General features: G+C 32.9%; 1 protein-coding gene across 1 annotated transcript in view; it reads left to right on the top strand.

The window, feature by feature from the left end:
- Positions 1 to 13,327, top strand: part of LOC111617828 (PAX3- and PAX7-binding protein 1-like) — an 89,403-nt gene that overhangs the window by 5,452 nt on the left and 70,624 nt on the right. Inside the window, exon 2 of the mRNA XM_023359139.1 lies at positions 10,588 to 10,760. Within this exon, the coding sequence (XP_023214907.1) occupies positions 10,588 to 10,760 (173 nt within the window). The remainder of the gene's footprint in view (positions 1 to 10,587; positions 10,761 to 13,327) is intronic.

Genomic DNA, 13,327 nt, shown 5'->3' with positions numbered 1-13,327 from the left:
TCGATTGGTGTCCGATGGGCGGAACACAGAAGTGACATCATTCACAACAGGGCTACTACTTCGTTATCCACGTATGCTTCGGACCCGGAAATTTCGGTAGACTTTGATAACGCCAAACTCCTCATTACCACTAAATTTACGGATCACATCAAATGGTTGGAACAAATGGAGATCTGCAAGGCATACAACACGTCTGAACCTATTAACTCGAGGGATGAAATTACCCTATCCCTTGCATGGCAGGCCCTACTACAGAAAGAAGATACGCATTAATAATACGTTTCATAAATAGGGTGTAAACATCGTGCATAGGAATTTTTTTTTTTTTTAAGCCGAACATTTTTTTATTTTTATTTTTTATTGAATTTATTTACGGAATTCGGGAATGCACGTGATTCACTTTAACGTTGAATTTTGACTTTTGAAATGTTGATCGGAAGAATAATTTTTCGAATATCGCTATTTACTGGTCTTCGTTCATATTTATTCTAAAGACGAATCGCTGCTTGAGAAAGGTCCTAGGGAAGGAACTGAAAACGTTCGCAGTTCATTTTACGACTATTTAATACAGCATGTACTGTACAGTACCTTTGAATAGTGAACAAACTTCTTAGTCCCAATGGGGTCCACTATTTGAAGATTACACTGTATATATTTTACAATCTACTTGTTTCTTAAATAGTCATCAGCTCTATATATTGTTTATTCACCAGCTGATTTAACATTCAAATTGATTCAAATACTGCTTTTCCAATGTTTTAAAAATTTTAAATTAATTGGAAAAATGACTACTTAATGATTATTTATTAGATCAAATGAAGAATAACTGGTCTGTAGTTTGTAATGATTGTTTTCTTTAACCTTTATGAAAAATAGCAAAGGTAACCAGCTTATGACTAGTAAGACTGGTAATTCTTTTAGTCTGATGTATTCTAAAATAATATTAGCATGTGTTTCAAAAAACTATTGTAGTCAAACCAAAATAAACTGCTCGATAAGACATATTTTCCCCTCTGCTTGTTAGAGAATGTATTCTTCACTTGATTATTTTTACAGAATAATCTATTGTCATCTGTTAAATTTATACAAATGCCCAAGTAACAGTTGGCACATATGCCACTTAGACTAAAATTTTTAAAATAAAAACAATATATATTTTTAAAATATTGTCAATATATATTTATTTAAAAATATATAATATTTTTTTATGTGTATATATGTATATTATATATAGGGTGTATTTTTTATTTTGAGACAATGAAATAACTTAACTGGATTTCATTATTTTGGGAAAAAGGTGTAGGGAAAAGTTGTAGGGTTTCGAAGGGCCAATCAATTGGGGACCTTGTATGTGACCTTGGCCTTGACCTTCAAGGTCATTTGGAGGTCAAGTCTGTTTTTTTCAATGGGAACACATATTTTTGATCTCGGAAATGGAAAGAGTGGGAAATTTCACAACTGGATATGCCTTTGAACTTATGGTCTAGGTCAAAGGTCGAGATTATTTTAAGGTTTAAATTATAAGCTTTTTCTAATGGAAAACCATACTTTTTATTACAGGAATAGGCAGGGAGGTAAAAGTTACATTTACATGTATAGAGTGGGAAATTTCACAATCAGCCATGACCTTTGGTACCCCAAATTTGACCTCTAAAGGTCATCTCAGGCGTGACAATTTTAAGCACAGCTCAACAAGTGCATCGAAGTGCAATGGAATCATTTTGAATATTTGTTATAAAATTTTCCCTGAAACCAACATCTCAAGCAATGGTGAGAAGTAAAGTGACTCACTGAAAACAAGCATTGCAATAGTGAGAGGCAAGGGGACTTACTGGAAATAAGCACCTCAAAGAGTGCCGAAAACTACTACATCCACATCGTTACTTCTATGTAGTGCTAAAAGTAGTGAATGTTTTTAAAGGTCAAAGTAATAAGGTCATGAAAAAAATGTAACTTTTACCTCCCTTTGATCAATAAATATCTAGTTATTAGTAAGAAACTACTATGCAGAAAATACTATGCTGGAATGGAACATGTGTCTCCAGAGAAGCCATTGAAAGTGTGATGCTTATTAGAATGTAGTTTAGCATCTCAAACATTAGACAATACAGTAGGACCCTGATATACACAGACTCACTGATCACACATGATTTCAGGTTCATGCTATTAGCAATCCAAAAAAAAAAGAAAATATGTAAAGTAAAAATTCTTAATTGTGCTCTAAATCTGCATCATTTTTTAAGGTGCATGAAGTCTTGCAGCATCTCTCTCATTCTTGTTTTCAGAAAGTGTTACTGTACCCCATTTTCTTGTTTTGCATTAAATACTGGGACTTGCTTTGGTTTTTATCTAAAGCCTTTTGTTGAAGCAGAGCATTAGTGAAGCTTCTTCTATGAGGGTTACAGAATTGTGTTTGTTCTCAAAATCAATTCAATTGATTTTGATTAAACTTTGCCATTTTCCATTAATTGAGATGAGTAATCCAGAAATGTAATGTGGGTCCATTTAAATGTAAATGATCCAGCAATGAATCACTTAACTTTCTCATTTAAAATTCTAGTGAAGCTATCTGTTATGATATTTCATTAAAAAATTGTTTACATTTTTTACTTATTATAAAGTGGCAAAAAACTTAATTGTGAGGGTACAGATAGGTTTTATAAAAAAAAATTGTAAATGCTAATGAATAAAATCATTATTAAGTCTAACCCTACTCGAGATATGACACTAAGTTTCGTGATGGTATAAGTGTGTAAGATGATAAATTCATTTGACTTTGAGTCCACTGCAACCATTTAATTGGTTTTTTAGCCTTGGTGGTCAGTTTGGATTGCCACTGAAGTTATATGGTTGGTTTTATTTTTGTTTATTCTATCCAGTTTTGGTTATTTTACTGTGTACATGGTGAACCTGGCCAAAATGTATAGAAGGATTATATTAGGCTTATGTAGAGTTCATTTTAAATTGAACTTTTTGACTGAATGTTTTCTGCTTATGGGATTTTCCTGATGTTGATAAACAGAATAAGGCTCCTGGTAGGGTAAAAGACTTTATTCTCCTGGCTGAAATGATTGTTCTTACAGAAAGCTGTTTGAAAGGTCTGAAGATATAAGTATTCACTTTTCTTCATAAGCTTGTTTAGTTGGAGGGTAAGATGTTCAGGGTAAGATATTTTCTAATTTCCTTTTGCAAGAGATCAAAGACAGGTATGAAAATGCAAAGATCATGCAATCTATGAGAAGACATCATGTTAAGAAAATTGAATGGATTCTCAGAAAGCAAAATTTTCCTAGATACAAAAACCTGGGTAACAGTTTGATTTACTGTGATATCATCTCCCCAAAATATTTCAAGGAAGCCATTCAGTTTGGAGAGATGTATCTGCTTTCTTCATATAGTATTAGAGAGGAACATACATTATCAGATGTTGAAACACCCATTACTGGACTGATTTTGCTGAGGTTTATAAAGAATTTTTCTGATGGTAAACTTCCCTAAGAATATATATATGTTCAACTAAACATAAGAACAGGCTTTTTTGGAACAATATTAAAGTGCATAAGGAGTAGTGAAATAAAAATAGTTTATGTTGTTTTTGAAACCGTGTTTTGCGAATATATTGGACTTCGAACTCACATTTGAGTTATAAATAAACACTTGGCTTTATTTCCATCATTTTTAGTTGATGGATGGATGGATGTCACCGTTTCTATAATTGAAATTTTTCTATGTTGTCCATCCATCCATCCATCAACTAAAAATGATGGAAATAAAGCCAAGTGTTTATTTATAACTCAAATGTGAGTTCAAAGTCAAATAAAAATAGTATTATTATACCTAAAGGTATTGGTGGCAATAATACTATAAGTGTTTTATACTGTCTCTCCTTTAGCATATATCTTATTCAATTGGTTGTACTCTCCCTGGTTACACCAAGCCTATATAACTTTGCCTAGAATTTTGTTGGAAAAACAACTGCATAAGTTCATTACCTCTATATTATAGTATCTTATCCATATTAAGTATCATTACTTCTTTATGGTATCTTATCCATAATGCTTGGTTATTTGCTTATGGGATATTTCTCTAATAAATGAAGAATATTTAATTGTATTGGTTTTTTGAGTTACTATACTCATTCATCAAGCTACAACCTTGTTTTTACCAAATGCATGATTTCATGTTCAACAATGTCAAGAATTTGCAATATCACCATCTTGGAATATGTCTCTTAGAACTGGCTCATCTTATATCTGTGTGTACTTCTTTTTTTGATTAAAATGACTTAGATGCAAAACAGAAGCGGGCCAGTGAGAAGCCCTCTCTTTGAGGATGTTATGTGAGATGATTTTAAGATAATTCAAACACTTTGTTTTTCCTCTGTTCTTACCTCAGGTAATTTTTTATTCTAGATACATTGATTATATGGTGCATAAAACTCAACATAGATCAATTTCTGGAGTTGGTAAATAACCTGTATTGACTTATTCTTTGGCTATAACAGGAAAGTAGCAGTGCTAGACATTTATTGGACTGATACGTCAAGTACAGAGATGGACATATTGCTGATGGAGAATATATAAAACTGGAATAACATTCTTTCTAAAAATTTTCACCTAGAGTAAAAATTTGAACTAAATATTTTTTTTACATTTTCCTTTTACATGGTTCATATAACATATATACCAAGTTTCATAAAAATACGTTTGAGAATGGGCTCTAGACAGGTCTGAGTAGCGCAACTTTAATTATATCCAACCTATACTAAGTCCCCGCTCTTGATCAAACTTCTCGTGACCATTGATTTATACACAATTCAGCTTAAAACTAATACTATTACTATTTACAACTAAGAAGAGAAAAGAAAGGATGAAGGAGGGTCTACTAGTAGCTTAGATCGGTGGGTCCTGATACTGGGGTAATGTCAACTATGGTCACTTTGTGGATGGTGAATATCCAATCTGTTGACATCCAGGGTATTAACAAACAGTTACCATTAAATATGTGCCGAGGCAGGTCCTTGAGCATGTATGGAAAGACTCACTCATTTAGTTCCAAGTCACAGTCCGCACATGGTCTATACTGATTTATTGGGTGAAACATTTTCTGCTTCATCCAGCAATATTGTGTATTCAAGGAATTTTCAGGCTTATAAAGCCCAAAGAGAAAAACAGTGTTTAAACTTTTACTCCTCATCTAATGAGGAATATAATGTGCCATTCACTAGAATTGAATTACATACAGCAATCTCTCGCTCGGGGAATAGTGCTGTAGGTCCGGATAAAATCCACTACAGCATGATTAAAAATCTGTCAAACAATTCCCTTTCTAATCTCTTGCATCTGTTTAACAGAATATGGACAGAACATACTTTTCCTGACTCTAGGAGGCTATCTATCATTATTCCCATTCCCAAACCTGGTAAAGATCACAAGAATCCCTCTAATTACAGACCAATTTCTCTGACAAGTTGTCTCTGTAAACTTTTCGAGAGAATGGTAAACAGGCGTCTAATGTATCTCTTAGAGAAAAAGGAATACTTTTCACCACATCAGAGTGGTTTCCGTAGGAACAGAAGTACCACTGATAACCTGGTAAACCTTGAAACATCTATACGCGAAGCGTTTGTTCGAAGACAGCACTTAGTGTCTGTGTTTTTTGACATAGAGAAGGCCTATGATCGCTGTTGGCGATACGGGATACTTCGTGATCTACACCAATTTGGATTGCGGGGTAATTTGCCAATTTTTATAAAAAACTTCCTACAGAATCGAAGATTCCAAGTTAGGATGGGCAACACTTTATCTAGGCTCTTCACACAAGAAGAAGGTGTTCCTCAAGGTTCTATTTTGAGTGTGACTCTGTTCCTAATTAAAATTAACAGCATAGCTAACTGTCTCCCTCCCAGTGTGAAACACTCTTTGTATGTAGATGACTTTCAGATCTCCTGTCAGTCTAGTAATATGAGTTTCATTGAGAGACAACTTCAAACTTCCCTAAATCGCATATATGATTGGTCCAAGACCAATGGGTTTACGTTTAATGCAGCGAAGACATCGTGTATCCACTTCTGCCGAAGGCGTGGAATTCACCTGGATCCTGAAATTCACCTAAATGGGGATAAAATTCCAATGGTGAATGAGGCTAAGTTTTTGGGTGTTTATTTCGACCCAAAACTGACATTTCTGCCACACTTGCGCAACCTGAAGAGTAGATGTTTAAAATCTCTAAACCTTTTAAAGGTACTATGCTGCTCATCCTGGGGAGCAGACAAAGTTTCTATGCTTAGGATTTATATGGCCCTTGTCCGCTCTAAGATGGATGGATGTCACCGTTTCTATAATTGAAATTTTTCTATGTTGTCCATCCATCCATCCATCAACTAAAAATGATGGAAATAAAGCCAAGTGTTTATTTATAACTCAAATGTGAGTTCAAAGTCAAATAAAAATAGTATTATTATACCTAAAGGTATTGGTGGCAATAATACTATAAGTGTTTTATACTGTCTCTCCTTTAGCATATATCTTATTCAATTGGTTGTACTCTCCCTGGTTACACCAAGCCTATATAACTTTGCCTAGAATTTTGTTGGAAAAACAACTGCATAAGTTCATTACCTCTATATTATAGTATCTTATCCNTCAGCCTTTGTCTGCCAGGATGAAATCGTGGCAGAACAAATTGCATTGAATTCTTCCATCTTTTCTGCAGAGTTGTATGCTATTTATCTAGCTTTAAAGTATATAAATAGGAAAGGTCATCGTTGCTGTGTTATTTACACTGACTCAGTTAGTGCACTTCAAGCTTTGATCTCATGTGAACCTAGTTTTCACTCTATAGTGATTAGAATTCGTAAACTGTTTTGCCATCTTACTGCGAGTAATTTCTTTGTAAAATGTTGTTGGGTCCCAGGCCATGTAGGTATAAAAGGAAATGAAGAAGCCGACGCTGCTGCAAAGTCAGCTACACCTTTACAGCATACAATGCATAGTGAAGGAGGCGATTTGCAGCTAGTAGTTAAAAAATGACTAGCAGAGAAATGGCAAAACGTGTGGAATGCACAAGTCCACAATAAACTACATGAGATCAAGCCAAATATAGAAAATNATTAAAATTTACAAATTGTTTTGCCATCTTACTGCGAGTAATTTCTTTGTAAAATTTTGTTGGGTCCCAGGCCATGTAGGTATAAAAGGGAATGAAGAAGCTGACGCGGCTGCAAAGTCAGCTAGCTACTCCTTTACAGCATATAATGCATATTGAAGGAGTCGATTTGAAGCTAGTAGTTAAAAAACAACTAGCAGAGAGATGGCAAAACGTGTGGAATGCACAAGTCCACAATAAACTACATGAGATCAAGCCAAATATAGAAAATTGGACACACAATAAACAGTATGACAGGAGATCTGAAGTAATTCTTAGTCGTTTGAGAATTGGTCATACTCGGTTGACTCATCAATACCTTTTGAAGGGTGAAGACCAGCCAGTATGCGAGTATTGCAACTGCTTTTTAAGTGTAAAACACATGCTTTGCAACTGCACAGCTTTTGATCAAAGTCATAGACTGAAGATTACACTGTATATATTTTACAATCTACTTGTTTCTTAAATAGTCATCAGCTCTATATATTGTTTATTCACCAGCTGATTTAACATTCAAATTGATTCAAATACTGCTTTTCCAATGTTTTAAAAATTTTAAATTAATTGGAAAAATGACTACTTAATGATTATTTATTAGATCAAATGAAGAATAACTGGTCTGTAGTTTGTAATGATTGTTTTCTTTAACCTTTATGAAAAATAGCAAAGGTAACCAGCTTATGACTAGTAAGACTGGTAATTCTTTTAGTCTGATGTATTCTAAAATAATATTAGCATGTGTTTCAAAAAACTATTGTAGTCAAACCAAAATAAACTGCTCGATAAGACATATTTTCCCCTCTGCTTGTTAGAGAATGTATTCTTCACTTGATTATTTTTACAGAATAATCTATTGTCATCTGTTAAATTTATACAAATGCCCAAGTAACAGTTGGCACATATGCCACTTAGACTAAAATTTTTAAAATAAAAACAATATATATTTTTAAAATATTGTCAATATATATTTATTTAAAAAAATATAATATTTTTTTATGTGTATATATGTATATTATATATAGGGTGTATTTTTTATTTTGAGACAATGAAATAACTTAACTGGATTTCATTATTTTGGGAAAAAGGTGTAGGGAAAAGTTGTAGGGTTTCGAAGGGCCAATCAATTGGGGACCTTGTATGTGACTTTGGCCTTGATCTTAAAGGTCATTTGAGGGTCAAGTCTGTTTTTTTCAATGGGAACACACATTTTTGATCCCGGAAATGGAAAGAGCAGGAAATTTCACAACCAGATATGCCTTTGAACTTATGGTCTAGGTCAAAGATCGAGATTATTTTAAGGTTTAAATTNTATATTTATATATTTATTTATATATACCATTTGCCATGGCGCAGCTTGGCCTGTATGGCCCTTGCGCCAATAAACTCTAACGAACCAACCAACCTATACTGACCCTCTCTCTCCTATCTTCCTAGGCCTGATTCCTCGTAGCTTGTCTCTCGGTCTCTCTCACCTGACCTATCTTGTTGAACCCAAAAATGACTCTTGTTTACTCCTGGTTTACCTAGGTCCTCTTTGGGCAGGAGCCCTTCCTTTCTTTTTGTACACTGGCCCAATCAGGACCTACGAACAGTAAAGCTCTTGTCATATGACAGGAAAGGGTTAAAGACAGAAGGAAGAAGAATTACAGGAAAGAAGAAAGGAGTTCCTATTCTATATACAATTATACAAAACAAACATGGTGGATAGCCATACTACAAAAGCCTTCACATCAACACACTAGGCAAATGGACTGAATCAATGTAGTTAATTACAATAAGCAACAAGAGCAATACATAAAAGGATTGCTTTAGTTCCTAATACAAAGCTATGCTACAGGAGAAATCCTGATATATACAAGATACTTAGAATGACAAAAGATGAAGACCATTCTAAAATTCTTGGAGTATACAGTATTCTTTAAAGATCATCAATTTGGTTTGGATGTAGAGTATATTGGTGCTTTCCTTAAGATTACTTCAAGCAAGAATTAAACAATATGAATTATTAAAAAAAAAAGACAAACTGATAACAACTTTAGCTGTCTGTAATTCTGGATGTATAAGTTGATTTATGAGGAGTTCTATTAATATGTCCTACTCATACTATTTCTGATTTAAAAAGGTTGGTGGCTTAGGAGATTTATAAGTCTACTAAATTCTCCAAGGTCATAAATGTGAAGGATGCTGAAACTATTTGTTTGACAATGGCATTTGGAATGTCGAGCATTATTCCAATGACGTTCCATATGCCATTATCAAACTTCTAGGCTTACAAGATGGCAGCGCTCAACATTCGACATTCACGTTTTAGAGATAAAAAACTTTGACCGCAACCTTTCTACTGTTTCCAGCTTAGCCAAAGAATTTTAATATGCAGAGATCATAATTGGAATTATCTATGTTTTAATTGATGGTATGTCTTCTTCTAAACAATAATAACCTTACTCTTCTTCCCCTTCTACTACTATACTGTATTTATTTAGTACAATAAAGATAAAGTTTTACAAACAACAAAATTTTTATTCTTGTATCTTTTTTTAGGATGGGAATGAATTAATTGAATATCAGAAATGAGAAAAATTGTTTCTATATTCATCATTTTCCATATTCATTAGATCCTTAGGAACAAATTAATGATGAATATAGAGGTTTCACTGTAATCAACACAAGAAACCAAGAACACACATAACGACCACACAAAGTAGACTAATACAGCTAGCTGACATAGTGTTGTCAACTCAAAATTCAAAGTTATAGCTAAACATTTTAATAAAAAATATTTAAATCATTTTGTTTCCATTAAAATTGTTTGATTTTTTATAGCTAGATAGCATTATAAAAATAGCTAGGCCATTATAATTTAGGTAATTTGTATAGCTAGATTGTTCATAAATCCACTAAATCTAGCAAAAAATTAGCTAAATTAGCAACATAAAGCTATTGTGGCTAGCTGATCAGTGCAGGTGTGCTATTGTAGCATCACTGCCGGTATTGGGACTGACTATGAGTACAGAAAATACTGACAGGTATGGGGAAAAGTCATCAAAATGTGATGAATATCGAATATTACGAATATAGAGGTTCCACTGTATATATATAGCAACCAAGTCTGAATACAAATTTCATTTTGTATATATATATGTATATATATATATATATAATGAAAAGAGCTATAGCTTCTAATGGAGGTGAAACAGAAAAAATAATTTTAATGTTTGAGAAGCTATTTTCTAAACTGCATATCAGTAAGTATCTTGATTTCTATGGCTTTTCTAGACATGTGTAGTGTATGCTGATTCAGATTAAACACTGCTGCAAGTTGTTCATATGAAATTACAGTAACTGTTACTGTTACATTATTTTAAGCTATTAAGTAAAATATGCTTTGATATCATATTATTTAAAAGTTAAATTTAATTTATAATTTTATGTTTTATATAGATGGAGAAGTATTTAAAGTGAAGAAATCAAATTATAGTAGGCGGTTAGCAAGACGTTTGGAAAAAGAACGAAAGAAAAAACTTGAAAAAAATGAAGAGATAAAAAAAAGTGAAGAATTTATGACTGATGAAATTGATGATCAGAAAGAGGAGATGGTTCAAGCAGATAAAGATGTAAATTTCTTTAAATTTTTAAGCTTTTATTAAATTTACAAATGCTATAAAGGTTTGAGGTATCAATTTGTGAAAGCTACAAGTTTTCAATATTAAGTAATTTATAATTATTTGTTAAGTAGTCTCTCATTGGTTCTAACACTGCCATGCATATATTCACAAAAACCCACAGTTACATATGGTAGTGGATGAAACTACTACTCCCACTATTTATAATTATTATTTTTTTAATTAATAGAATATATACTGATGTTCAAAATTAAAGTAATAAATGCAAATTGTAGGATATCTGAAAAAGTACTTACTGAATCAGGACAAAATTTGGTACAAAAATATTGCCTGCCATGAGGAATCAATTAGTTGTACAAAATGAAAACAAAAAAATTAACTTCTGGAGATATGTACATTTCACCAAGAATACCCAAAACAAAGTTGTAGAACATCAAGAAAGAGGAGATTAGTAGAGAGTATGACTATCCCTGACAGTCTTACAGCATCTATAGTGAGCATCATACTGCTTACAAAGTCAGGAGAAAGCTTTCGGGCAATAAACTCCACTTCTCCACAAGAGTATATTTTTAGCTCATGGCAGGTCCTGGGAGGGTTTACTTTACCATAGCAATAATTTTCCATGATAAAGGGTTAGATAGCATGCCCCACACATTATCCAGATATTAACACATGAACATTCAGTTTGCAAACTGTACATTGAAGATGGCAGCATACACTACCCTATTGTCCTATGTTGGATGATATTCATAATGAACTGAGCATCACTGCACCAGCAGTCTCTCAACTGAACATGCGATGGTGATATTCCATGGATCCTAGAGCTTTTCTTCAGATTTCAGAGACTTGTTAATCTGTACTATGGGCAGATCACTTCCCCAGATATTGAATGACACAAGACCTCATTCATTGCCTGGAATTGTTGTGCAGCTCATTATTCTCACTCTTTGTGCTGATTTATTTATGGTTCACCATAGCCCTATTTAGTTTTTGTCTAATGATATGTATTAAATTGCTGTTTATGTTTGTTATTACTCATTGTGTTTATTTAATTGTCTACTTGTTAAACTTGATTTCTAGTTTCTGTTTCAGCTCACTGTTTATATCCTTCCTTGATATTATCCAGTGAAACATACTTGTTATTTTATATATATTTACATGTATGTACAATTGCTATGTTGGATATGCTGCTAATTTTGATTCTTTATGTATAAATCTATTATTGTCCTGGGATACATTTTATTTTTATTTTATTCTATTTTTTACCAGTATTAATGTCATATAGTCACTCGTTGATCTTTTTTACACATGCTTTGCAATTATTTGGTTTCTTTTGTTGTTTGTATAATGACTTCTTATATTATAAACAAATGATTAGCTTCACCATTCCAAATTATTATCTAATTAAAGAACAAGATAACCACTGTCTATCAGCATTAAACAATTTTTATTATAACATTTTTATTATACAAGCACTTTCAACATTTTATCAATGTTATCTTCAGTAAAGAAAATGTTCTTTTCTTTAAAAAAGACATTTCTTCTTTTCCTTTGCTTCATAATTTTCATGTTTTTTCAGCTATCACTTCCAATTGATATGTTAATTCATCAAGTTAGTGCAAAAAAATTGTGTTTTTCACCATTAACTTCAAAACAGTATATATCAGCTTAGAATAAAGTTTATTAATCAAAATAAGAACCATTAGAATCTATGCATTTTTGCCAACAAGAAACAAGTCTATTTATTTCAGTAGCATAGAATTCGGAAGACCTGGAACCAATAAATTCTTTAAAGGCATTTTGGGCTATTGCTTGGTTGTTGAAAACCTTCTCTTGAGACAGTTGTCAAGGTTCTCGAAAAAGTGATAATTGGTTGAGAGAGATCAGGTGAATAAGCTGGATAAGATAGAGTTTCAGCCCAGTTCATTCAATTTCTGTAGTCATTTGTGAGACATGTGGTTAGGCATTGTCATGAAGAATTGGTCATTTTCAATTGATTAATGGCAGACATAAATGTTTCAGTTTTTGGTGCATGTTGTTGATTTCCTAACAATACTTCCCTGCTGTGATAATTTCATCAGGATTCAAGAAGTTGTAATAGATAATTTCACTTGTCAACCACCAAACTGATGATAATCTTTTGGTGCAGCTTTGGTGGTTCATTGTATTCCAGCCACTGTGCAGAACACCATTGATAATACAGAATCCACTTCTTGTCACACATCACAATGTGATTGAGAGAAGGATTGTTTTTGTTGTGCAAAAGAAACATAGAGCAGATTTCATAACAGTGAAGTTTTTGATATTCATTCAGCTCATGTGGCACACATCTGTCAAGCTTTTTTGATTTTCCTATTTGGTGCAAATGTTGAACTACTGTTTATCGGTTAATATTAAGTTCTTCTGCAACCTCTTGAGTTATTTTCTGGAGACCAGCTTCAATAATGGCTCTCAAATGGTTGTCATCAATCGCAGAAGGATGTCCACAACCTTCCTCATCTTCAGGCATCTTGTCTTCATTACAAAATTTTTGGAACAAATGTTGATTGTTCCCTGGC

Source organism: Centruroides sculpturatus, unplaced genomic scaffold (genome assembly GCF_000671375.1).
Source record: "Centruroides sculpturatus isolate CEXI.00-Female unplaced genomic scaffold, Cexi_2.0 scaffold104, whole genome shotgun sequence".
NCBI classification, from domain to species: domain Eukaryota; kingdom Metazoa; phylum Arthropoda; class Arachnida; order Scorpiones; family Buthidae; genus Centruroides; species Centruroides sculpturatus.
Note: the sequence above shows the minus strand (reverse complement) of the source record. Positions and strands in the feature narration are given on the sequence as shown.